This window comes from Arctopsyche grandis, chromosome 2, assembly GCF_051622035.1.
Source record: "Arctopsyche grandis isolate Sample6627 chromosome 2, ASM5162203v2, whole genome shotgun sequence".
Lineage (NCBI taxonomy): Eukaryota > Metazoa > Arthropoda > Insecta > Trichoptera > Hydropsychidae > Arctopsyche > Arctopsyche grandis.
In genome coordinates, this window is record NC_135356.1 from 36,969,852 (window position 1) to 36,996,866 (window position 27,015).

The 27,015-nt window shown below is 34.9% G+C and overlaps 1 protein-coding gene across 1 annotated transcript; it reads right to left on the bottom strand.

Moving 5' to 3' along the window:
* Window positions 1-716: 716 nt before the first annotated feature.
* LOC143921472 (protein GPR107) lies at window positions 717-25,482 on the bottom strand. The gene is made up of 12 exons (XM_077444802.1): window positions 25,338-25,482; window positions 24,894-25,004; window positions 24,673-24,824; window positions 24,479-24,597; window positions 24,089-24,216; window positions 17,455-17,550; window positions 17,103-17,386; window positions 10,682-10,799; window positions 10,477-10,607; window positions 10,259-10,400; window positions 10,018-10,169; window positions 717-2,754 (listed from the first exon to the last, which is right to left on the bottom strand). Exons 1-12 carry the CDS (start codon window positions 25,416-25,418, stop codon window positions 2,637-2,639), a joined length of 1,632 nt encoding a protein of 543 aa, XP_077300928.1. The 5' UTR covers window positions 25,419-25,482; the 3' UTR covers window positions 717-2,636.
* Between the last annotated feature and the right edge of the window lie 1,533 nt (window positions 25,483-27,015).

Consider the following 27,015-nt stretch of genomic DNA (forward strand, 5'->3'; position numbering starts at 1 on the left):
ACAAGAATACTACCTGGTAAGCCTTTCCAGGTAGCATTGAATATGGGTCGTGAAATCCGTGTCAATGTTTATAAAGACTGGTTAACACCGGAATTTCTGAATTTATAACCATAGCAGAATTTCCCGATGGAAATCCGTAACTGCTGCTTATTTTAGATTGTGAGCATTACATTTTAACAACTATAAAGAAGATGGAACTAGTTTTGGAAAAATACAATCATTAATAGACTTCTTTTGTTTATTTTATATCGTTACAAGATATATTAGAGAGTCTAAACACACCTTTACAAAACTCAAAATCCTCGGCAGTAGTTATCTAGGGTTTGTTTGGATTAGCTGCGAATTTTATACCAGCTTTCTATTGCATTTCTAAATAATTCTAGTTGGAAACGTTGGCGAAATTTTCAGCGTGGTAGGCTTTCAACAGAAAAGACGTCAGCACTCAAAGGGTTAAGGGACGATCCCGTCAGTTCTTTGATTTGTCCTGACCATCTCTTGCGAGACTGTCCTCTCTCTCCGCTTCTCCCCAGCGTACCGGTGACTTCCAGACTCTCCACATTCTTCCTGGCAATATGGCCAAAGTAGGAAAGAACTTGTAGAGAGTCCTACAATCTGAAAGTCTTCACTTCATATGTATATGTAGACAGATAAGGAAAAATTAGTCTCCTTATGAGACTTAGAATTAGGCATTTAAAAATGAAACAATATTTTATTTTATAATATAAACTAATTGAGTTTATTTATTCATTTTTTTTGTACATTGTACCTTATTAATTACATATGGTTTATGTATGAGAATAATAAAAAGGCATGCCTAAACGTTTACAAATTAAATCTATTATTCAGAAATACTTCATTATTACCAAACATGGATAAGTAAATGCCTAAATAAGTACATAAGAGTTTAGTAAAATAAAAAAATATATCAAAAAAGTAGAATTGAACATGAAATATTCTACATGTATACATATATATGAATATTGTTAGTAAAAAATAATAAAAAAATAGTTCACAGATCTCAGTTTAGACATGCCTATAATAAAACGAGGCCGTCGCGATACAGTTGTCTATAATTGAGACCACATCTGTGGAGTCGGTTCAAAATGTACCGACTCTGACTCCGAATTAAACGATTTTAGTTAATATCGACTTTTCTTGCCAACGTATGAAATTATCAGTAGTAAAAATAATAGCAAAATTCAAAATATAAAAAATTGATATGTAGCCCAATTTATTGAATTATTGGTCATGAAATAGGTGTAAATAAAAATTAAGTACGTTAATTAGTATATGTGCATGAATTTCATACACAAACAAAGTAATTTAATAACAAAAAAAAGACAGGAAACAATCGATTATCAAAAAATACGTGCAATTCACCGATTTTATCTATATGTACATATAATGTAGGTAAATTTCATGATTTTTATAAAGAATTTATAAACGAATCCGAGTCTATGACTCGTGACTTCACTTCAAATGCTATGACTCCGCGACTCCACATCCCTGGTTGAGACAATCCGTCGGCTGAAAAAACATGTTTTTGCATACGGATTAGGATCAGTATTTTGATATGAAACGAAACTGTATCACACAACGGCTTCAAACAAAGTCGTAATTTTCATACAATTCACATTTTCAATTGTAACTTTTGTAGCCTTGAAATTTGATCGGTAAAACATCATCTAAACATCCTCGTATATATATATAATATTTGATCAACTTTGTATTCAAAATGCAACTTTAACTACGCACCCTCGGACATATATATGTAGATCTTAACAACTAGGAGTATAATCAATTGCTCTCAGAATTCAATTGCTCTCAGAATTTAATTGCTCTCAGAATTCAATTGCTCTCAGAATTCAATCTACCACCTCGACAATTCCCCCGCTAGACAAAACACTACACCTTCATTCAATTCTTACACTATTTGATATGGATTCGAGCAGCAAAACGCTCAACATGTAAATATATTAGCATTCGCTAAGCTTAAAATAAGTCGAAGCTTCTCAATTAACACGTATATCGTAATACTTACACAAAATTTAAATCTCTACGAGTCTGAAGACTCGTTCACACCATCGACAACACGTGAAGTGTGATCAAAATATGCAAGATATTACTGAAGTGAACAAATAATGAATCTCCGCACCAAATCGACTCATCTCACTGACAATATTTTAAGTATAAGATCGGCCGCGATCTATATTATAATAAGACATACGTATAAAAATAAAGATATCGTGGAATAGAAGCAATAATCACATCTAAATAAAACATGATATGAGATGATAAAAATGGCGTCTATAACAAAGAGACACCCAAAACTGATTTGAGTTGAATTGCATCGATTTTGCAATACCTTTCGCATTATTATGATCACACTCTGTATTTATGATATGATCGGTGAGCTTATAGAGGTGTATTTACATATATTACTATACAATACAAACTCAACTCGGACTCATTCCGGACGATAACGTTGCTATACAATATAAACATACCCGTCAACGCAAGATATGAATGTATTACAGTTTAATAATGTCTTCAATTTGAAGAAATACACTAAAGAAAATAATAATAAAAAACAAAAATCATCATCAGACTTAGTTAACACGCCCAAGTTTTAATTTTTAATCGTAGTCGTGCGACATTTCCTGCATCAACGGCTGATTATCTTCAGAGATTGAATCGCTCCTCTTAGTCTTGGACACTTTGGACAGACCGTCGTACACGGCACACTCGAACACTCTGAAAAAATCAACAAACAAATTAAACACGTAAACGTTTCAGACACACAGAATGGGGCAGTAAATATTCACAAGCTAATTGTGTAACAAAGTCATGTTTTGAAAATAATGTCACTCGGTGAGTTCAGCTCGTTGTCAAGATTTTCAACTTTGGGATAGTTTGAAGTCTATATAAATACAATTTCCACTTCAAATACAGCCACAGGAAGAGAGTGGAAGCAAGACAACATTTCCAAAACGAGATATGAGATGTTGTGAGAGCATTTTTGAACATTCGTGTAATTTGAGTCCATCTTATTTAGGGTTGCCATACGTCCCAGTTTACGGGGACATGTCCCTGTTTTGAGGCTTGCGTCCCAGTGTCCCCTTCAGAAGGATATTTGTCCCAGTTTTCCATAGATATTATTTAAAATATATCTTTCCGATAATATATAATTATGTGGGTTTGCACAAGAAGCAATTACAAGGATACTGAGTATGTGGGAGGCGTTGAAAGACTTTTTCTTAAAAGAAGAAAATGCTCCAAAAGCGATAATTGATTTCTTTAAAAATCCTTTGTCAGAACTTTACACCATGTTTGTACACAGTCAAATGTTTTTTATTTGAAAAACAAATTAAAAAGCTTGAAAAGGCATTTATAAGTAGTAGAAAGATTAACTATTGTAGTAAATACATAGGTTTACAAGCAAAACAAACCTACAACAAACTGAAGAGATGCAAGGAAATTACGATAACACAATTAAAAGTGTTCGATGAGCAAGTGGATAATTTCTTTAAAGTTGGAATTATGTAAATATTTGTAACAGTGGTCTGTTGGAATTATGTAAATATTTGTAACAGTTGGTCAATCGCGAAATATAATGTTTTTTCATGGATGCTTCTCAATGATGTACTCAAATGGGAACGAGTTGAAGAAACTATTGCATATTTAAGTAACATCAATATATTTTTCACGGATTCAATTCACGAGGAAGTAATGTATATGAAATCATGAATTGAAAATGAAACACGTGAAGAATGGGATACCAAAGATGTACATGATAAATGGTTATGCTTTTTTAAAAACACTAAAGAAACAGAAATTGTGCCAATACCTGTACCCTAATCAGTGGCGTAGCCAAGATTTTGTCAAGGGGGGGGTTTTGACAGGAAAAAAGGCAAAATAAGTTAATTAATATAAAATCAGAACATATAAAAATAAAGTAAATACGCAATAAAAATATAGTATGAACAAAATTCAAATAAAATAAAAATAATGAATACTTTAAAAAATTACGAAATTCGCGTCTTTATTGTAAACATATCTAATATTTTTTCTGCACTAACATTTATATCCCTATGAATATTTAATAAAGCAAGTTGTGTGGAAAAGCTCCGTTCACTTGTGGCTGTTGTCACCGGAAGTGTTGCTAGAATTTTTAGAAGTATGTAAATATTGGGGAATATTGAAGGATTGCAAATTGCAATTGCAGCTAGTACGTTTTTTGGTCGATTTTCACTAGTACTTATTTATTGTCACCACATTTCCAACTCTCCAGATAGAATACAAGGCCCACAAAATATATCTTGGTTGTAAATTTCCCCCAAAGTCTTTCTTATTTTTTAAAACACTTGATGGTTGAGAGCTTTTTCCATCAGGAAGCAAACATTGGAAATTTTCAAGTATATGTTTATGTCCTAAAAATCTATCATGGATTTGTGATAAAAAAAAACTATCCAAAAATGGTACAAACGATCAATTGCGACAGAACTGGGATATTTGCAATTGCGACAGGAGTGCGATCCGCCAAGGGGGGGGTCCAGACCCCCCGGACCCCCCCTTCGCTACGCCACTGACCCTAATGCACAAGTTAAACTTGTATTTTCATTAATTAATACTCAGTGGACAGATGAACGAAATAAGCTTTCAATTGACAGAGTATAAAGCATAATTCAGTGCGTTTTCAATATTATAAAATGTCATGCATCGAATTTTATAATTATGTAAAAGGGAAAAAGGAACTCTTTCAAAAAGCAAAAAAGTCAGAAAAGTATGATTGGGCAACGAAGATCAAGTTCAAGAAGTTGGGGAAGACTGAAGACAAGAGAGAATGAGTAAAATTAAATTGAATTAAATTAAACATGATTCAATTGCAATCTGTTAATATTATAATTAAACTATCAAAAAATATAATAAATTATTTTTATTGGGGGGGGGGGGGTCCCCGTCTATGGTCCGACAATTATGACAACCCTATTTATTGGAACTTCCATTCAGAAATACCAAAGATTCCTTATAAATATTATGAATTAATATCCGGATAGTCAAGAGTACACTGTACTATGTAGTTAGTTCATTTTTTTATCCTAGTGAATATTTACTTTTCAATTGTTTAATTAATGGTTGCTCAAATATATATCAAACCAAACATATATCAAAAATCATATACCGAGAATATATTTCATTACTTTTATGTCGTGCTGTACACTTTCTACATGTAAGCAATCATTCTTACCCGGTATGAATTTTTAATTTGAAACAAATTGTATAGTAAACTTTCACAAAGAATTTTACATGAGTAAAAAAGACTTTAGAATACAGGTAGTCCTCGACTTACGACGGTTCGCACTTACGACCGAAAAAAAAAAAATTATTAATTAATTATTTTTCAAAAATTGATTGATAAATCTCAAGCGGATGTGAGTTATGAAAACGGGGAATTCTCTTTCGGAAGAAATGAAACATCGCAGTAGTTTTAAAAATTATGTTATGACTCATTCCTTTGGGATTCGTCAGCAGTCGCACGACGGTAACAAACTCTTACGGTCGTTTCTGTTTGTTACATAACTGTTCGTTATTGTTTTAGGATGTTTATTTTCTTAATTTCGTTTTTTTTTGTGTGAATTTATAATGTGTGATAAAGAAACGGGATAATGACTGATAAAGAAACTCTTGTTAAAAAAAAAAGAGAAAGGTGATAGACTTAGAAATGAAACTTGAAGTGATAAAACAATATGATAGTGGTAAAAAAGTGATGGACTTGGCAAATAATTTGAAATTGTCACATTCAACGGTCTCCACTACATATTTTAAAAGATAAAGAAAAAAATCGTAAAGCCGTTAAAGGGTCCTTGTCATTCAAATCTAAAATAATAAATAAAAAAAAGACTCGGACCCATTCAACAAATGGAAAAATTACTAGTGATTTGGATCGATGACAAGATTGAAAAGCGAATTCCATTGCGTCTCTTAAAGCTCATTATTTAAAAATTACATTTGCGCAAGGCATTGAAGCAATAGAAGGAAAAACTTTTCAAGAATTTTAGAAAAATAATAATATCCTTCATGCTATAAGAAATATAGATAAGGGATGGACCCTTAACGGCTTAAGAAGTTACTTCAGCATGCATGTACGGAATATGGAAAAAACTCACCAATCGATTTGAACCCGTTTCTCTTTCCATATACGAAAAAGAAAAAAATGTCGAGGATATTACTAACCTAACCGTATAATTTAGTGAACGTCTACAATTTGACGTAGATAATGAAGACATCAACCAACTTCTTGAAAATGATTCAGAAGATCTAACCAATGCAGAATTATTAGATCTTGAAACTCAAATGGTTGCAGAAGAGGATATTGATGAAAATGAATCAATCACATCTGCGGAACCTCTGAAAAAATTTGTATTGAAAGAAATGGCTGCTGCTTTTAATTTAATTAATCAAGGAATACAAAAGTTTGAAATGATGGACCCAGACAGTGAAAGATTTTCAAATGTGAACCGCAGGATTCACGAAAATCTCGCATGCTACCAAGAAATATATAGAGAATAAAAACAGGATTCAAACAAAATTAGACACATTTTTCAAAAAAACTCATACGACTGTATCTCAAACTGAAGATGAAGAAATGGATTGTACTTATGTGATAAGTGATGAGGATGTATAATTTATAATTAATAAGTACGGATGATGTAGATGTTTAATTTTTTTTTTATTTAAATATGAATTCATTTGAATTACTGTATTAATAAAAGTAAGTAAAATCACCGAAAAAAAAATATAAATATATTCCTCGACTTACGACGGATTCGACTTACGACCGAGGTTCAGGAACGTATCTCCGTCGTAAGTCGAGGAATACCTGTATATGAAATCATTAATTGAAAATGAAACACGTGAAGAATGGGATACCAAAGATGTACATGATAAATGGTTATGCTTTTTTAAAAATACTAAAGAAACAGAAATTGTGCCAATACCTGTACCCTATCCCAGCACATAATGCACAAGTTAAGCTTGTATTTTCATTAATTAATACTCAGTGGACAGATGAACGAAATAAGCTTTCAATTGACACAGTGGAAAGCATAATTCAGTGCGTTTTCAATTATTATAAAATGTCATGCATCGAATTTTATAATTATGTAAAAGGGAAAAAGGAACTCTTTCAAAAAGCAAAAAAGTCAGAAAAGTATGATTGGGCAACGAAGAGCAACGAAGATCAAGTTCAAGAAGTTGGGGAAGACTGAAGACAAGAGAGAATGAGTAAAATTAAATTAAATTAAATTAAACATGATTCAATTTCTTATAATTAAACTATCAAAAAATATAATAAATTATTTTTATAGGGGGGGGGGGGGTAACCATCTATGGTCCGGCAATTATGGCAACCCTACTTATTGGAACTTCCATTTAGAAATACCAAAGATTCCTTATAAATATTATGAATTAATATCCGGATAGTCAAGAGTACTCTGTACTATGTAGTCAGTACTTTTATTATCCTAGTGAATATTTACTTTTCAATTGTTTAATTAATGGTTGCTCAAACATATACCGATAAATATATATCAAACCAAACATATATCAAAAATCATATACCGAGAATATATATATATCATTACTTTTAAGTCATGCTTTGCACTTACATAATACACGTAAGCAATCATTCTTACCCGGTATGAATTTTTAATTTGAAATAAATTGTATAGTAAACTTTCACAAAGAATTTTACATGAATAAAAAAGACTTTAGAATATTTCACAAAAAAGTGAAGACCATTTCCGGGTTCAGAATATATAATATGTTACAGTCGAAGTGTATTTTCGATTTATGTCAGTCATATTCGAATACAATTCAACTAGTAAATAATATCTCTACAAGCGCAAATACACTTTCAACAGTTGATATATAACAGTTGAGTTTTGGGCAGCTCTGATGTTTTTATGCGTTAATATTTGCTAAGTATTACAAACTAATATAATGAATACCGTATTACGATAACACTAAGGGCGAAAACACACTGATTCGTATGGGACGCCACGTCTTTGGCTTCCGCTGTGACCGTAAACAGTGGGTATTCCCCAAACTGAATTTGGGTGTAGTTGCACGTGCAGAATGCATATGTATGAGAGGTCGCAAGTTTATGCATATCCATATGCAATCGACAAGCTTATCCTACATTTCTTCAAATATGGGATTCACCGTTATCGATCACTGTCAAGCATGGATAAAATATCGCCGAAAACACTCCAGGGGGTGATTTTTGGGACTTTGCACCACGTATAAGGGCTAGTTTAAAAGTATCTAAAAAAACCACGTACCACTCAGTGTGTTTTCGCCTTAAGAATGTGTTCAAAACAAAAATGTGACTTTCCAATTCAATTTACTAGTCGAGTGACGTTTTCACGAAAACCTAACCGCTCCGTCTAACCTGGTACCGACTTATAGTTGAACTGAATTTTCAATTGTAATATATTTTGACCAGTTGGAATGTAATTCGCCATTAAGAATCAACTAACGTGGGTTAGACAGAGTATATTCCAACTAGTCATGATATATTCCAACTGAAAATACACTTCAACTATGTATAACAGTAATTGGTACTAGTTTCTTCTACTTCTCAATGCCCTGTCCGCATCCGAACGTCGGCGACCACGTCGTCGATTATTTGAAGAACGGGCTGGTAACGTTGGATGGAGAGGTATTAGAAAGAGTGAAAAGACTCAAATACCTGGGTACCTGGCTGAATGAAGAGATGGACCCAAATGAAGATCTAAGAGTCCGCATCGAGATGGCAAGAATAGCATTGATCAAAATAAAGGCGGCGTTTACCAACAAGCATCTCAATCTTCGTACGCGTTTGAGATTCGCAAAGAGCTACGTCTGGACAGTGTTACTACATGGATGTGAAACGTGGACTCTGAAGACCAGGAAGATCAGCCGCATCGAAGCTTTTGAGATGTGGGTCTACAGGCGTATGCTGAAGATCCCGTGGACCAAAAAAAATATCAAATGAAGTCGTCCTCGGCATGATAGGGAGAGGCAGAGAACTTGTTTCTGTCATCAAGCGGAGAAAGATGAAGTACCTCGGACACATGATACGGGGTCCAAAATACGAATTTCTCCGTTTGATAACCATGGGGGAAAATAGAAGGTAAAAAATGGATTGGCAGGAAAAAGTTGTCTTGGCTTCGAAACATGCGCATTTGGACCGATATGAGCGCCGAAGATCTGTTCCGAGCTGCTGAAGACGCATGTGGATATCTTCAAATAATCGACGACGTGGTCGCCAACGTTCAGATGCGGACAGTTCCTTTGATATTTTTTTTGGTCCACGGGATCTTCAGCATACGCCTGTAGACCCGCATCTCAAAAGCTTCGATGCGGCTGATCATCCCGGTCTTCAGAGTCCACGTTTCACATCCATATAGTAGCACTCTCCAGACGTAGCTCTTCGCGAATCTCAAACGCGTACGAAGATTGAGATGCTTGTTTGTAAGCGCCGCCTTCATTGTGATAAATGCTGTTCTAGCCATCTCAATGCGGACTCTTAGATCTTCATCTAGGTCCATCTCTTCATTCAGCAAGGTGCCCAGGTATTTGAATCTTTTCACTCTTTCTAACACCTCTCCATCCATCGTTACCACTACGGTACCAGTTTAGATGGAATATATTCCTTAGAAGATACACTTAGACTGTAACATATACATTAAAGTATTTCATCAGATACATTTTGCAATAATAAGTTGTTATCTAACTCATCTTCCAATAATTCTATCACCGTCGGAGTACTTCAATTGACATATTCCTTGAAAAATTGTGTCATTCTATGACGACGATTCATACTTGTTTGATTTGAACTACAAATTTGAATAATTGCTATGCAATTCACCGGACGAGTATCCCGTGGAAGAAAAGGTTTAAGAAACCCCGTTCAAATTGCTTCCATCCGACACTACATGATAAAAAATACAAAGTATACAATGAAAAACATACACTTGAGGCTTAGTATAATCTGCAGACGTCGTCGAAAAGTACGGATTTGCCGAGGCCGGCCTAAATTTATATCCGGTCAACACGAAAAAGACGAACGTTGCCATCCCTTTGAACATCTCGTCCAGCCAAGAGTATTGGAATGCGAAAATTTTCTAAAAACAAATAAAATAAACATACATAAGTAACCGAAAAAATACAGTATAGCCATTCAGTGTGTTACTATGCGGTGAATGCGGCTCACTTTCAACACGTAAGCAATCATTCGAGTGGAGTAAATGTAGCAGAAGACCATCAGGTAAAAGTGTTTGAACAGTTTGAGCTTCCGTAGATTGATCAGAGCTTTGCCGTCGGTCGTGGAAGCGTCTTGCAAATGCTTAATAGACCTGAAATAAAATCAATTCGACTTTCAATACGATATGATATGATTCATTGTGAAGGTGCGTGTGTTTTCCAACCGACCAAATAATCGGGAATATAATCGTAGTACAGCACATGAGATCGAGGAGGATGAACGTGTAGCTCCAGGCGTTGTATTGAACGGCTCCTTCTTCGCTCTCGTCGATTATTATCTCGGCCACGTTAGCTATTACCTACAAATTGGAACGATGCATGTGAAAGAACCGCAACGAATGCGCATTTAAACATACGAATGTGTTGTACAAACCTGCAGTGGGATTACGATCATGAACAGTTTCTTGTCCCGATCGGCCAGGATGTGTTTGATGAAGTTCCAACCGGTGCCGACCAACACTATTGTGATGAATAGCAGAGCACCTTTGAATCTGAAATGTAAATATATTCATTGTAATACATTTTCAAGTATATAATCCACATAGAGAGTTTGCCGTATGCCGTTGAAATGATCAAAGATGACGTCACGTTTGTTTTTGAACGTAGATACATTATTAACCCACCAAAGTGGGGTATGCAAGTGCCCCAATTTTTACATTTTTCATCATAACTATGTGGTTTTCAAAGCTATATACACCCTATATTTCTTGTATTCCTAGAATGAACTACAAGAAATTTATTTTAATAGATTTTGTATGATTTCGAAAAGGGGCACATCGTAAAAAAATACATTTCTACGTTCCAAAGTATGATTTAAAGGGGGTAGCGATGAGTCATGTTTTTGACTGTTCGCTTGCATATTCTTGTTGATGGATGAATCAATGCAAGATAAAGAGACAGCTATATATTCATAAACTATTGTTTTCGTCGCTTTTGGCGCGTGGCTATTGAGTCATGCAGTCGCCTGTTGGCCTTACCTATGTGCGTTTGCATGTTGATGCTTGTCGCTATTTTTTAATACAAAAATAGTAAAAAACATGCTATAGGACTAAAACTTTTTTATGTTGATGTATAAAATGATTAATAAGATATATATTGAACCCATTTGTATTGATAAAAGCTGTATTTTGATTAAAAAATACTGAGGTCTTACTCGACCCCTGTTCTGGACTCTCGTTCAATCTCGACGCTCCGTCATACAGACCCATGACAGGTTGTTCTTACCACTAGCGTGATTTGCGAAACTTGTGACAAATTTGACAAACATGTGGGAAACACGTATTTATTTTAACACTGGTAGATAGATTGAATAGCAACCCACATGTGGTGGTGAAAAAAACCGAAAATTTTGAAATTGGGGATGAAAGAAACAAAGAATCAGTTCACGGTCAGTTTTCGCCCTGTTAACACGCTGCGTAAATTAACAATTATTGACTTAAAAATAGACTTAAGGTTTAATTATTTTTAAATATTTTAAATATAAGTTGTAAATTAATATGATTGTGTATAATTTATTGTGTTTTTACGTTCGCTTTAATATATTTTTTGATTTTTTAATCAAAAACTTTTTTTTTGAAATGGCTCCAAAAAAACCATTTCAGAAGATGTGAAAGTGGCCATTGCAACACTTATTAGTGAAAAGACATATAGTTACAGACAAATTGCAAAAAAATTTCATGTTTCTCACCCTACGGTAGCCCATATTGCACAATTGATGCAATCGGGAGTTTATCCAACTGCTACATTATACGACAAATGTGGGAGAAAACGAAAAACCACACCGCGAACGGATCGAAAAATCATCACCATAGCTTTGGAGAACCGTAAGGTGCCTAATAAAGGCATTCAAGCTATTCTGAACCAAGAGGGTATCGATATTTTCACAAGGACGGTGCAACGTAGATTTCGTGAAGTTAACGTCAAGAGCCGAACTCCCATAAAAAAGCCAAAATTGACACCAACGATGAAAAAAAGCTCAGGAACATCAGCAATGGACTGCTGATGATTGGAAAAAGGTATTGTTTAAATATTAATATTAAACTAAAAAATACTTGATAACCTCCAATGTACTAATTTTTCATTCATTTTAGGTTTGTTTCTCTAACGAAACAATTCTAAGGACAATGACAGATGTTGTCCGATACATCAGAAGACGACCTTCCGAGAAGCTGAGCGACGAATGCACCATTCAAACAACAAAATATAATGCATCTGTGTGGTGTGGTCCGTTATTAGCGGAAAAAGGGGCTAGACCCGTACATTGGGGCAGGATCAATACAAAAAAATTTTGTTGAACTTATTTTTGCCTTATTTTGAATCAGAAGGGATGCACATAATTACATTTTTATGCAAGATGTCACACGGCCAAAACAATTAACAACTACCTGACCACAAAAAATATTCGAATTTTGTTATGGCTAGGTAATTCACCGGATTTAAATCCGATTGAAAATTGTTGGGGGTATTAAAAAGTATTTTTTATAACAGCCCTAATACTACGTTAGATCATTTAAAAGAAAAAATAATAAATACATGGAAAAATAATTCAAAAATCAAAAAAACAATACAGTCATGCATAGAGATCAATTCGGGCTGTTATAACAAATAGGGGAGGGACAACTAAATATTAAGTTAATTACAGGTTTTTTTTTTTAAATATTATTGATGAATATATTATGCGTGTATAATAAAAAGTTTTGTTTCATTTCCTGTTCTAAAAATCGACAAAAAACGAGTTTTACGCTAGTGGTAAGAACTTCCAGTCGTGGGTCTGTATATTTCGATTTATTAATGATAAATTTTAAACACAATAATTTCAAATAAAAGATTCCATGTAAATTTTATCAAACTCTCAATATGTATCCTATTCAGATGCATTCCAACTATAACTGACTTATCGGAGCATTTCCTTTATGTACTTTAAAATCGAATCACACTTAATTGTAAATAGGAATAAATAAGAATTGTAAATAGGTTTTTGAGCTGTCTTTCCTATTATACTGTACATTAACATTAGCATAATATAATACTATGATTACTAACAAAATTAAATTAAAATGGTAAAATAGAAATTGAACTGTAGATCAGTATCACTATTAAAATATATATAAGATGTATTGTGAACATAATTTAGTAATAATAAAAAGCATTTAAAGATCGAAATCAAATCAAACTTAATTACTAATTTCCTACTAAAATTTTCTTGGCTATACAGCAATTGCAATAGTTTTACCATTGCTTAAATTGCAACATATAAACATGATTTTATCTGAAATAAGGCATTCAAAAATTATATATTAAATACGGCAGTTCTTTAGAGAGCTTCTCATTATGAATGTTAAAAATTATCCTATTGAAGCTTTACAAACAGTCTTTTACACATTAATTTTGAATGTATCTGTATTCCGTAGTGACCACGGTTTCTCCCCAGATCGACCAGCGACAGAAATTCCCGGGAGCTCAAGGAATTCTGTATGTCCTATGAATTCTTTTCTCAAATCCAAGAATATATGTATATAGTTTAATAAAGGCGAATGTATATCCTATGATGAAACTATTATGAGGCGAGTGCATCCTTGTATTGACGATTCCCCAATGGAAGAAACTCTTTTAGATTCTGATGAAGGAAGATGAGGCAATTGTGTGTTTGACGATGAATGAAGAATTAAATAACGAGTTATCAAAGATTAAAATATTTTGTAATTACTTATTTTATCAAAGATGTAAAATGTAAAAATCTTTTAACACCCTGAAGAAGAGATAAAACCCAAAATTACCAAAACGGAAGTGAGCTGAAGGACCCTAGTATGCATTAGAAATTTTTATTAGAAATTAGAAATTTATGCATTTGAACATAAAGAACAAATAATTTTATCAAAATTTTTGTTTTAAGTGACATTAGACGATAACATTAAAGTCGCTTGTGAATGACGGCCTCTGTTCGGCGCGCTTCCTCGATTAGGTTTTACACCTTAATTCGGATAATTGGCAAGACATCTGCATGAGTGATATCTTAATAGAAAGGACAATAAACAGCCATGTTTTTATAAAAGTTCTACCTCTTAAACTCTTTTTAACACCTACACCGAATCCATCTTCCACGATGCTCTCCAAGAGGCGGAGGGCATCAAGGTGGGCGGCGAGACGATCACCAATATAAGAAATGCCGATGACACGGCACTAGTCGCTGAAAATTTAGCAGACCTGCAAAGATCTCTAGACCGTGTACATCAAGAAAGCAATCGAAGAGGTCTGCGCAAAAATCTAAAGAAGACAAAATTTATGATAGTAGATAGAATGCAAACAGACACCGGGAATCTAACCTTGGATGGAGAGGTGATAGAAAGAGTAAAAAGATTCAAATACCTGGGTACCTGGCTGAATGAAGAGATGGACCCAGATGAAGATTTAAGAATCCGCATCGAGATGGCTAGAACAGCATTTGTAAAAATGAAGGCGGCGCTTACAAACAAGCATCTCAATCTTCATACGCGGTTGAGATTCGCGAAGAGCTACGTCTGGACAGTATTACTACACGGATGTGAGACGTGGACAAGCCAAGATGATCAGCCGCATTGAAGCTTTTGAGATGTGGGTCTATGGGCGTATGCTGAAGATTCCGTGGACCAAAAAGATATCAAACGAAGCTGTCCTCGGCATGATGGGGAGAGGCAGGGAACTTGTTTCTGTCATCAAGCGGAGAAAGATGGAGTACCTCGGACACATGATACGGGGTCCAAAATACGAATTTCTCCATTTGATAACCATGGGGAAAATAGAAGGAAAAAAATGGATTGGCAGGAAAAAGTTATCTTGGCTTCGAAACATGCGCATGTGGACCGATATGAGCGCCGAAGAGCTGTTCCGAGCCGCTGAAGACCGATGCGGATATATTCAAATAATCGACGAGGTGGTCGCCAACGTCCGGATGCGGACAAGGCATTAACAAGAAGAAGACCTCTTAAAATAATTTTTGTTATTTTTTTATATCCAAAAGCAAATCGAATTTTTCCTACTTGACAAATTTTTGTAAACTTATGATGCCTATATTATTTTTTTCTGTTAACACAGTTGGTTGTATTTGTTATTATTTGATTGAATAAACATTAGACAAACAAAAAAAATAATAACTGACTAACATACCTCTTTTAACTGGGGCAGTATTGTAAGTAACTGTGAGATTTTGGTGTTTTTACTAAAAATGTTTAAAAATGAAATTAAAAAAAAAAAACCGTAAGACTTTAGACTGAGGTATGTGTGGCTCAAAATGTTGGAAATTATGTAGGCTATCAACCCTTCAAGGCTTTGTATCGACCTACCGGACACCCTGTATAAAGATATAAGCACTAATTAACTACGTATGTATGTATAATGTGCTAATTTATACAATAAAAAACCTACATCGATAGTTTTAATAAGCAGGGGAGTCATAGTTGTGGTTTTTTGAATTAATAGCACATATTAAATAACTGATCTGAAACACAGTGTTTCTCTCTTTGACTTTTCCTCATCACTGACGTTAGAGAAGAGACTGACAAGTGTTTAGATGTAAGTTTCTAATAAAAGCGATGAAAAATGCATTGAAATAAGAATTTTAAAAAGAAATGCTAAAAAAATCATACATAAAAAGACAATATAATAATTTACATCAGCTCACTATGTATATGTACGTACATAGGGCTTCCAAACCGGTTTAAACCAAAACCGAAAAGCCGGCTTTTTGACCATTTTTCAAAAAACCGAAAACCGGCTTTTTGGCTCGATCAACCGGCTTTTTAAGGTTTTCTTTAATTAATGTTTTTTTCCTCAAAATTAGCAATTGTGAATTTTATATTTATATGAAAGATCAAAATAAATGTGCATAAACGCTCTTAGGTATAGGCGTATATTTCTTTGAACAAAAAAAAAGCTACACTACTTTCTTTATTGAGCGGTTTCTTTGAGATTTAGTAATGGACCAGGTCATAAACCAATAAAATATTATTGAAAGTATGTAGTTTCAATGGCCTACCCAACTTCAGGTATAGAAAGCATCCTTATCAATCGCAAATCCTTGTACTTGAAAACATCAAAAAAAGTAGTCAAATGATTTATGGCAAAATGCATAGGAATTTCCGAAATATAATTGATTTTTCTTCGAAGGAATTGCCCTTTAAATATTGAGGCCACATACCTACTTTTATTATGGATTTAAAATGTTCGTGATCAAATGAATTTGCCGTTTCAAATGAATTTGTTTCCGAAATTTGCAACGGTTGCTTTTGGATTTTTTAAGCTAAAACAAATGCGTAAAAACAACTTTGAAATCTTTTTATCTATATTATATCTAGTTTATTTAAATCATTTAATTATATGTGCGTATTTAGGATCTGCCATTTTACGACTGTGATACTGATATATGTACATATAATACAAATTTTATTATTTGTAATATTTGTAATAATAATATAAAGTAATGATCTTATGAAAGTTCATAATGTTTATAACTTAATTTAATTTATAAAAAACTATTTTTTTTTGCATAATATAGATATATATTATGCAAATATATACATATTTACATTTTTTTTTCGATATAAAAATTTTAAACCTAAAAAAATCGTATTTTTCTAAAACCGGTGAAAGCCGGCCAACCGGCTTTTTATTCCGGGCGGTTTTTTGGAACCCCTAGTACGTACATATGTATGAACCAGTCTGTTTTAAATATTCGAAAATTTTATCCGAGCAACGGAACTTTCCGGTAGACTTTATATGAGTCGATACATCGAGTATAATATAATACACATGATCCTCACAAATGTGTGATGTAGTAGAGGATGGCCCACGCCGGCACGTGTTCTCCGCGCACTTGCAAGAAGTGGAAGTTGACTCCGTGCAGGGCCAGAGACAACGCTTTGAGGAAGACGAGGATGCACATCAGGATGTGGATCCTGTAGACGGGGTGTCGGCTCGTGCAGATGATGAACGTCCAGAAGAAGGCGCTCAGGGCGAACAGCATGGACATCATCGTGTAGAGAGCCGGCAGCGGCATGTCTCCCGCCGACAAAAAGTTTCCGTCGTTGCTCTCGTAGATGTCGACCTGAAATTCGAACGATTTTTGAAACCCTCGACATACGTTGCTGTGTTGCGGCTCATCGGTTTACCCACCACGAAGTTCAACAGCGGCGACACCGTATTCGGACAGTTGTGGAAATACAAATTGTAGAAGCCTTCCTCTTTCGGCGACGCCATGTAAATCGCGAACTGAAAACATCAATGTTAATCAATTAATGAAATTTCCCGACGGCAACAGCACTACAAAAAATATTCTTCAGCACATTCTGTACGGACACATTCATAAACTGGCGTTTTAGGTCATATTCACATTCGAAAACAATTCAACTAGTAAATTACAGCGCAAAGCGAAAGCGCCAGCGCAAAGCGAAGCTTATCAGTCACAAATTTTACCGGAATGGCCCATTTTTCGCCCTATTGGGTCTCACTTTCTGGCAATTTTGTTTTTTTATACTTTTACAGTTGTTTTCAGCATACCTCAACGTATTGTTGCCAAAAACTTTTAAAGTCAGTTTCCCCCAGACTTGCAAGTAGTGCGTGTCTTTTTTTAGTGTTGTGAGCGTTGAGCGTAAAATATGAATTTTTGTCGATCGCCGAGAAATCAAAAATTGTCACTTTCTGGGAGGAAAATTATTCTTTTGCGGAAATTTATCGACGAACGGAGACACATTCTACCTACAATAACTATATTTTTTAAGAAGTATAAAAAAACAATGGACATAACACCCGTCGAAAGAGGAAAAATGGCAAAAAAACTGACTTCTCGAGACGAACGGATTTTAAAGAGAATTTTACTTCAAAACTGCGTCAGAAATTAGGTCTGAGTTTATTGAAGTTGGAAAAAACAGTAAGCCTTAGAACAGTTCAATATAAACTAAATGAACTTGGTCTATTTTAACGGCGCCGTGCAAAAAAAAAACCCTCCTCACGAAGAAAATGAAGGATACTCGTCTTTGGTGGGCCAAAGTGAAGAAAAATTGGACAGTTCAAGATTGGGAGACGATTACTTTTTCAGATGAATCCAAATTCAACCTGATTGGATCAAATGGGATGGCGCTAGTATGACGAAAATCAGGCGAACGCTATAAAGAATCGTGCTAAGCGCTGACTGTTTAACATTCGCCATGGTATGGTATTGGGGGCCATCACACGGTATGGTGTTGGGTCAATCATTAAACTAGATGGGATAGTCAACTCATAGGAGTATAAAAAAATCATCGACAAAAGCGTTATTCCTACATTAGAAGGCTTACCGGAAATGGTTAAGGATCTTGTCTTTCACGATGATTCAGCACCGGCGCATCGTTCAAAATTTGAGAGTATTCAAATTTTTTTTACAATCAATTTTAATTATTTTTAATGCATTGGTATATCACCATTTGGTTTTTTTTAAATATCGATCAAGATAAAGATAGTTTAGGTATAAACTCCATTGAATGGCCAGGAAACAGCTCGGATCTAAATATAATCGAAAACATGTGAAGCAAAATAGGCAAAAAAATTAGAGATAAGAAACCAAAAACCACAAAATAATTAAAATACATTATTTATGCTGTATGTTACAATGAAATTAGTGATGAATTATTAAAAAAATAATATGAATCACTACTTAAAAGAATAAAACTATTTATTAAAAACAAAGGGGGTCCCATTAAATATTAAAATAAAAAAACATTTTTATTTGTATTCTTTACTATTATTTGAAGTCCCCTTCATATGTTGAAAAGCTTGAAAAAGAAAAAAAAATCCGTTTTTATCTATTTTTGATTTTTGAAATCTACTCCAGGTATAAAAAAAATGTTCATTTTTACTTCAAATTTACAATGATTCCCCTCATAATGTTATCTATTGACAAAATCGCTTTTTTTTTTTGCTGCATATTGATGTAGAGGAGTTGTAGAAAGTAATACGAAAACTGTTATTTTAAATTCCTTTCCTAGTCTTTTAAAATATATCGTTATTTGCATGTGATGCAACTGATAAGCTTCGCTTTGCGCTGGGTGTATATCTCTACAAGCGCAAATATACTTTCAACAATGTGCGCCAGTTGTGTTTTAACAACTATTATCTATTTATTACATTTTATACCAGGAAGGCCTTACAGGTAAACGCCAATGCGCCTTTCTGGCCAATTACAAACAATGCAGCATTTTTATTACACAAGTCACTGAATTACGAGACACTGAAAACTCGCAAATTAACGAGACATCTATGAATTGTACATTAATCATACTCAAATAGTAGTAACATAGTAGGTAGGAAGTTTTTTAACCAATTTAATCGGGAACCGTTTCAACAATGAAATCAGAAAAATTGGCAAACTCCGATTGGAAACGATCGACCCGGAGCACAAATATCCAAGTCTGACCAGCAGCACTACAGATATACACAGAAAAATTAAAGGTCAGATCATGGGATCGAACCCGGCGCCTCTCGGTGTTAGGCAGAAGCTTAAGAGGGCTGTACACCCGAAACCCTAATTTTGTTACCGTTCCTTTCTTCGATATATATATTGAGTGTATGTATATATTGAGTGAATGCGACAATATATATCAATATATATATATTGAGTGAATGCGACAGTTGCGCTTCGACCAGATAAAACGTATTTTAAATTGACAAAATCGAGGTTTCGTATTCTCCTATTTCCTCCTCCAAAACTGGACCAATTTTCAAAAAAATTTCATCATCGGCATGAGAAAGATAATTTCTGTGCATCTATCGGCGTATTTTTTTTAAAATCGACCGTTAAATAAGCACGCTGGACTCGTTTCGTGGGTGTAAAAAAGAGGCGATTTTATAGATGTTTGGCGGCTCCTAGCTCCTATAAAAAATAAAACGATAGATGCACCCCAATGGTGAATATCCATAGGATATTAAAAAATAATTTCTCTAGTGCCATAATTGAGGAAGGGAGAAGTATAGTACGTTTGTATAGACAAGGCGCTGCTGTCCAGCCCTTTTAACGAACGAACTATGCTGCTGGCTAATGTTTTTATGAATGCTTTAGAATTCAATAATGCGTTAATATTTGCTATGTAGGTATACAAATTAATGTAATGAGTACCGTATTACGATAACTCACTGAGTGGTATGCGACGTCACATCCTTGATTTCGCGCTATGACCGTAAACAGTGGGTGTTCCCCGAATCGAACGGGGAAGCGAATCGGGTATAGTTGCACGTGCAGAATGCATATGTTTGGGAGGTCGCATATGTGTATGCATATCCATATGCAACCGACAAGTTTCTCCTACATTTCTTCAAATATGGGACTCACCGTTATCTGTCACCGTAAAATATCACCGAAAACACTCCAGGGGGTGATATTTGGGACTGTATATGATGCATATGGGCTAGGGGTGCTGCGTTTTTACCGCATGTTTTAAAGTATATAAAAAAAAAAACACGTAACACGTACCACTCAGTGTGTTTTCAATTTAAGAATGTGTTCAAAACAAAAATATGACTTTCCAACTCAATTTACTAGTCGAGTGACGTTTTCACGAAAACCAAACCGCTCCGTCTAACCCGGTATCAACTTATAGTTGAACTGTATTTTCAGTTGTGATATATTATATATTTTGACCAGTTGGAATGTAATTCGCCATATGAATCAGGTTAGACGGAATATATTCCAACTGAAAACACACTTTAACTATAACAGTAATTGGTACTATGTAGTTTGGATGGAATATATTCAAAATATATTACAACTGGAATATTATACATAAATACTAATTGCTCTATATTACATACACACACTGTTACATTCGAATTCCGATTGATTGAACCACTTCAATAAATTTTCAATTGAGGTCACGGTAATGCCGTATCTAATGCACTCAATAATTTCTTCACTTTATATATGTATGGAGGCCATGGATCACTTAAATCAAGTTGTAACCACTTCTCGACTTTATTATATAAACCTTATAAAGTTGATGACTTTATCTACATACATACGTAGGTGCCTTAACCTCAAGGTATGCCGATCGGAAATCGGCAGAAGAATAGGAATGACGAAAGAACCACTCTATTATGAGAAGAACGAAAGTCTGGTGCGATCTCAGGTGTTACCCGTTGCATTATATGGAGTCAAGATATAGACCCTTATAAAAAAGAGAGAAAGGGACATGCTAGATGCATTCGAAATGTAGTGTTAGAGCATATTATGGATCGCAAAAGGCAGGAACATCTCCATCCTTAAAGAGTTGGCACTTTCAGACTGCAGGACTCTCTACAACATGTAAGCAAAGGGTTCGTTTCTACTTTGGCCATATTGCCAGGAAGAATGTGGAGAGTCTGGAAGTCACCGGTACGCTAAAGAGAAGGCGGGCGAAAGGACAAATCATAAAACTGACGGAATCGTCCTTTAACCCTTTGAGTGCTTATGTTTTTTATGTTGAAACCCGCCACGCTAAAAATTTCAGCAACATTTCCAACTATAATTATTTAGAAATCCAATATAGAAAGCAGGTATAAAAATTGTAGCTAATCTGAACAAACCCTAGATAACTACTGGCGAGGATTTCGAGGTGTGGTGTTTAGACTCTCTAATATATCTTGCAAAAATATAAAATAAACAAAAGAAGTCTATTAATGAATGTACATATTTTTCCAAAACTAGTTCAATCTTCTTCATTGTTGTTAAAATGTAATGTTCACAATCTAAAATACTCGGCAGTTAGGGATTTCCATCGGGTAATTCTGCTATGGTTATAAATTCAGAAATTCCAGTGTAAACCAGTCTTTATAAACGTTTACAAATGAATGACACGGATAACACGACCCATGTTCAATGCATTTTTTACTTTATCTATGTACGTAGTTTTTCAATGCTACCTGGAAAGGCTTAGCGGGTAGTATTGTTGCGTAGGGGTGGGTGGAGGATCCAAGTTTAAACCGAAAGTCGTTTCACAGCATTTATTGGTGATTCGGGAGATACACGCACCGCCAGTGCTCCGTCCAGAATGTCTCGATATGGTCTAAGTACCTCCTTATAAAGGACAGGTCGCTCAGGGCACCTTCGACGTCCGGTTACTTCCCTATTGTTTAGGCATGTACCCGGATATGTATTCCCACAACACTCAGTCCCACGCTATCGCTGTCACTTCTGAGAAGGGACCAATAGCGGCCAATTCGGTGGCCATTGTTTAGCCTACTTGCTCTTAGTCTGGAGATAATCCTCGAAACCAATTATAACGGTCGCACAGTGTCAGGGATGCGCCGTCTCACGCTCGTCTGGATTCTGGGAAATAGCGAGGATGCCACTCGGCCTGATCCGATTGCACTTAACCGACGGCTCCTTTTTACGCATACGTTACAGTATTCTTATTTATTTATTTATTTTATAGTTTTGGACCATTGTGGCATTACAGGAAGAACCTAATGCGCCACAATGGCCTACATTTGAAAAATATATAAAAACAAGTAAACTGTAAATAAAGGAAAAAAGCAAAAGCAGAAAAACATGGTAAAATAAAATAATAAAAAAAAGTAACAAAAGGAAAATAATACATCATTCAGAGAGAAAAAAAAATAACAAAAGTGTAAAAGTTAAAAATAAAATCCATAAATCCCATTCTTTGTTTACACTGAACAAAATTAAAATAGTATATAAAAATATACAAAGGAGAAAGAAAAAGTAAAATAAAATAAAACAAAATATGAATAAAAAATAAAATCACAGCGAGGCCCAAACGGAAGAGAGTAGATTAAGATTCCACTCATTCATCACATTCAAATTAAGAAAGTAATGATGAGCGCAGGTTACCAGATAAATATGTTAAAATAATATCCGATAATCTACGCTCCCCATGGTGGAAAATATCACATTCAGAGACAGCAGCAACGATTTCATTGAGAAGTCGAATAGCTCTTGGAATAGGAGCCATTCGAAAAAGAACTGTGCGAGCAGCAGGTACAACCATCAAATGATGATGTCTACCACGCACATAATTATTAGGGACATAAAGTCCCAACTGTTCCAGCAACAACGGGCATGACGTATTACCACGCAATAGCTGGAGAACGAAACGAATTAACGAGAAGTTTCTCCGAAGTTCAAGGGAATTATACCCAAGCATGCCCAAAAGGAAAGGAGTAGGATAGAGATATGGGTAATACCCATACTCTTTCTTATAAAGAAAACGAAGAAATGCTTTTTGCACTTTTTCTATAATAAGAGAGTAGTTTGCTTCATGCGGATTCCACACAATTGCATTATACTCTAGCTTACTTCTAACAAGCGAGTTGAAAAGCAAGCGAGAAGACAAGGGGTTGGAGAATAATCTAGCATATCTCAAGACAAATCCAAGTCGACGAAAGGAAACGTCAGCGATCGACTTGATGTGGTTGTGAAAGGTGAATTGAGGATCAAAAGTGATACCCAAGTCGACCATTGATTCCACACGCTTCAACAATACGGATCCAATGGAATATCCGTGACAATAGAGCGATTTACTTTGTGCATGCCCAAAATCAACGCCTATCGGCGTTTTTCAGGCCCATAGACTTGGTCTAAGGGTTAATGCTGCCTTCAACTTGGTACAGAACTGGGAGTGGAGGATTATTCATCAAATGACCATGATGACACTCACCATTGAAGAAGATACATTTGTTATTCTTTTTTTTTTAAATATTATATTTGATTTGGCTCAGGTTTGTTAGAATTAAATAAATATATTTTACATCTGAAAAAAGTAGATTAGTGTCATTTACTTACGGTCGTATTAAAAATGTTGAAATTATTTCTGGTTTCTTTTGTGATCGGCACGGTAATGGTCGAACATGTGGTACTGAGACTCTCTTTAATGTTTAGAATTTCATTTATAGACTGACCGGACGGATCGTCTGAAAAGGAAACATCGACCGAATTCAATCCAACTCATTATATATATATATATATATGTATGTACAACAGTAGAAATTTCGCACCGCAAACAAAAAGAAAATGTAAATACTTATATAAGTAATTGCATCACGACGTACTTAACCCTCACCTATCACCTTTTCAATAGGGTCAAGTATACGTCCAATCAACAACGAAAATAATCGCAAACAACATAGCAACCGCAATACAAATTGCAAATAGAAAAAAATACACTGGCGTTACCTCTTCGTCGTCTGCGCAACATTAAAAAAAATTGCCGTTTCTTTCTTTGTCCGGGAATTTGAGACCTGTTAGGGTAAAGATGGAAAGCTTCGATATTTGTACCGCAACGAACTTCCATTCTACAAACACATAAAAAAAAGACAATTCAATATCGTGCTTGGACCGTATTCCAAACTAATCGAGTCGAAGCCTACTTCAAAGCGTTGAAGTTCATCTTGAAGTAGACCACGTCGGGATGATGCGGCGATTCGTCCCCCAGCGGCACATTCAGCGGGCAAGACTCCATGTGAGAGTCTAGATATGGTCTCATAGCGTCGTTCTTTGTGCGATCCAACGTGAAGCCGTACTGAAAGACAACAGACAAATGTGACAAAAGGCAAAGCTAACATACAGACAAGAATAGTCGGCTACTGACGGTTCCGTCGACATCATCTACCGGGAGTAGAAAATTTGATAGCTTGACTTCTAAAACGCCACCTTGGTAAAATCCGAACGTACTCAAAGCTATGTAGCGACGGTCATCGTCCTGAAATATCAAATCACATCAATTAGTATTCTGAAAAATTGGGCACTATTCAAATCAAACACTTCAATTATTTAAAGAAGATGCGTTGAATGAATGGCTGGATCTAAATCAGATATGGATTTTGAAAGTAGTACAGGAAAGTTAAATCTGGAAATAGTTTGGTTAAAGGTTCGAATGTGATATAATAGTGTGATCAATAACTTATTGATAATTGGATTATGCGAACGAATAATCGCGAATGTGCTAGGGTTATGGTCGTGTTGTGAATTTTTATGAGTATTGTCACATTGACAGGTGGTGGCGAATGGATTGAAAAGTACGTGAATGTCTTACAGAGACGCGTAGTCTATGCTTTTTGGCTGAAATGCAAACAATTAATAGAAAAATCAGCAAAAATCTGGCAGGCGCCATCATCTGACAGCGCAGCACAAACGTCAACCGCAAGGCGCAGTTTAGCCAACTCTGTCATTACTTCAGTGCTGACAACCTAAAACGATAGCGTCTAAAGTCATTCACAGTCTCTCCAATACGTTTACATTCATCTCTATTTTGAGCAATTCTCATCTACTTGATTCCACATTTCATTTCATCCCAGCCATCTATCTTCCTTGCACTTGTGGCCACCCCGAGGTCTAATTCATCCTGCCCGTGTAAAGGGTAGTTGGCGCCCGCATGCATATCTAAGTTTCCCATTCGAATTGACGTAATTACTAGTACACGCCACCGGTGTCGCGTCGATAGCTCACACACACACTCACACAAACAGACATTTGCTTACGTTTTTACATTTGACATTTGACGTGTGTGCATTCATACCTACCGCGACATATATAATCCATTCATGAGTCAGTCAGTCAGTCAGTCACTTCTCTTCGAAGCCGCTGATATAGCTGAACACCATCTAACTCCTCTATCATGTCCAACTTTTCTAAAGAATACAAACATAACCCCGTGGGTTCCACATCAGATAAACATTCCCGTGATTGGGTTCCACTGATTTCAATGCTATTTTCATAGTATAGTGTATGTGGTGGAGGCAGTTCAACAGCATGCTGCATTTTTATATGAAAGAGGTGGAAAAATGACTAGTATGATCAAGGTAATGAATATTATGACAATGAACATTTTATAAAGTTACATATGTACATAATAAATTTAAAATTCTTTTCTTACAGAAAATATACATTCAATGTATAGGGAGAATAGGAGGCGCCAAAATTAAATTTATAGAAAATCCCTTTACTGTAATAATCACAACTCCCCTAATGAAGAGAGACCAAACCATAATAACATTATATTTATTGACTCAACGTCATCCTGTGATTTGCAACAACACACTATAACTTTTGTTCTGACAGAAAGTACAGCCAGCGCTGTTCCATTAGCAGTTATCACTACTAAAGTCAAACAACTTTTGAGAATTTTTCAGCATTTGCTCTTTTGAAAGATTTCTGGGGAACATAAATCCCAAATATATAATGACTGCCGATTCTCATGCCAAACGCTTAGCTCTCACTAATGTTGTTAAGGATTTGGAGATAGATCTATGATTGATTGTTTTAATAGTGGATAGACAGATATTATATAGATTATTTAAAAATATAATTATTTCCAACTCATCCCATCTCATGAAGCTGAAATAAACTTTATTATATTTAATAGTTCAGAGGTATGCAGAAATTACTTAGACTGGTTTAAACTTTTGTTTTCCATAAAAATATTGTTTATTTATAGCTCCAAACTGACTAAAATATCACGATTAGATTATAACCTTGTTTTCACATTGTTCTACCAGAACTTAAAATTGATACATAATTTTTTTTGTATATATGTATGTATCTTCATATTTTTTAAATTATGTATATATGTTTTTACCTTTTCTAAATAATTAATGTTTTACATATATTGTTTGTTTATAATGTTTTACCTTTATAACTTATTTATATTGTTAAAATGTAATTTTTCTTAAGATGTGTAATTCTCTGTTATTCTCATAATTACATATATGACT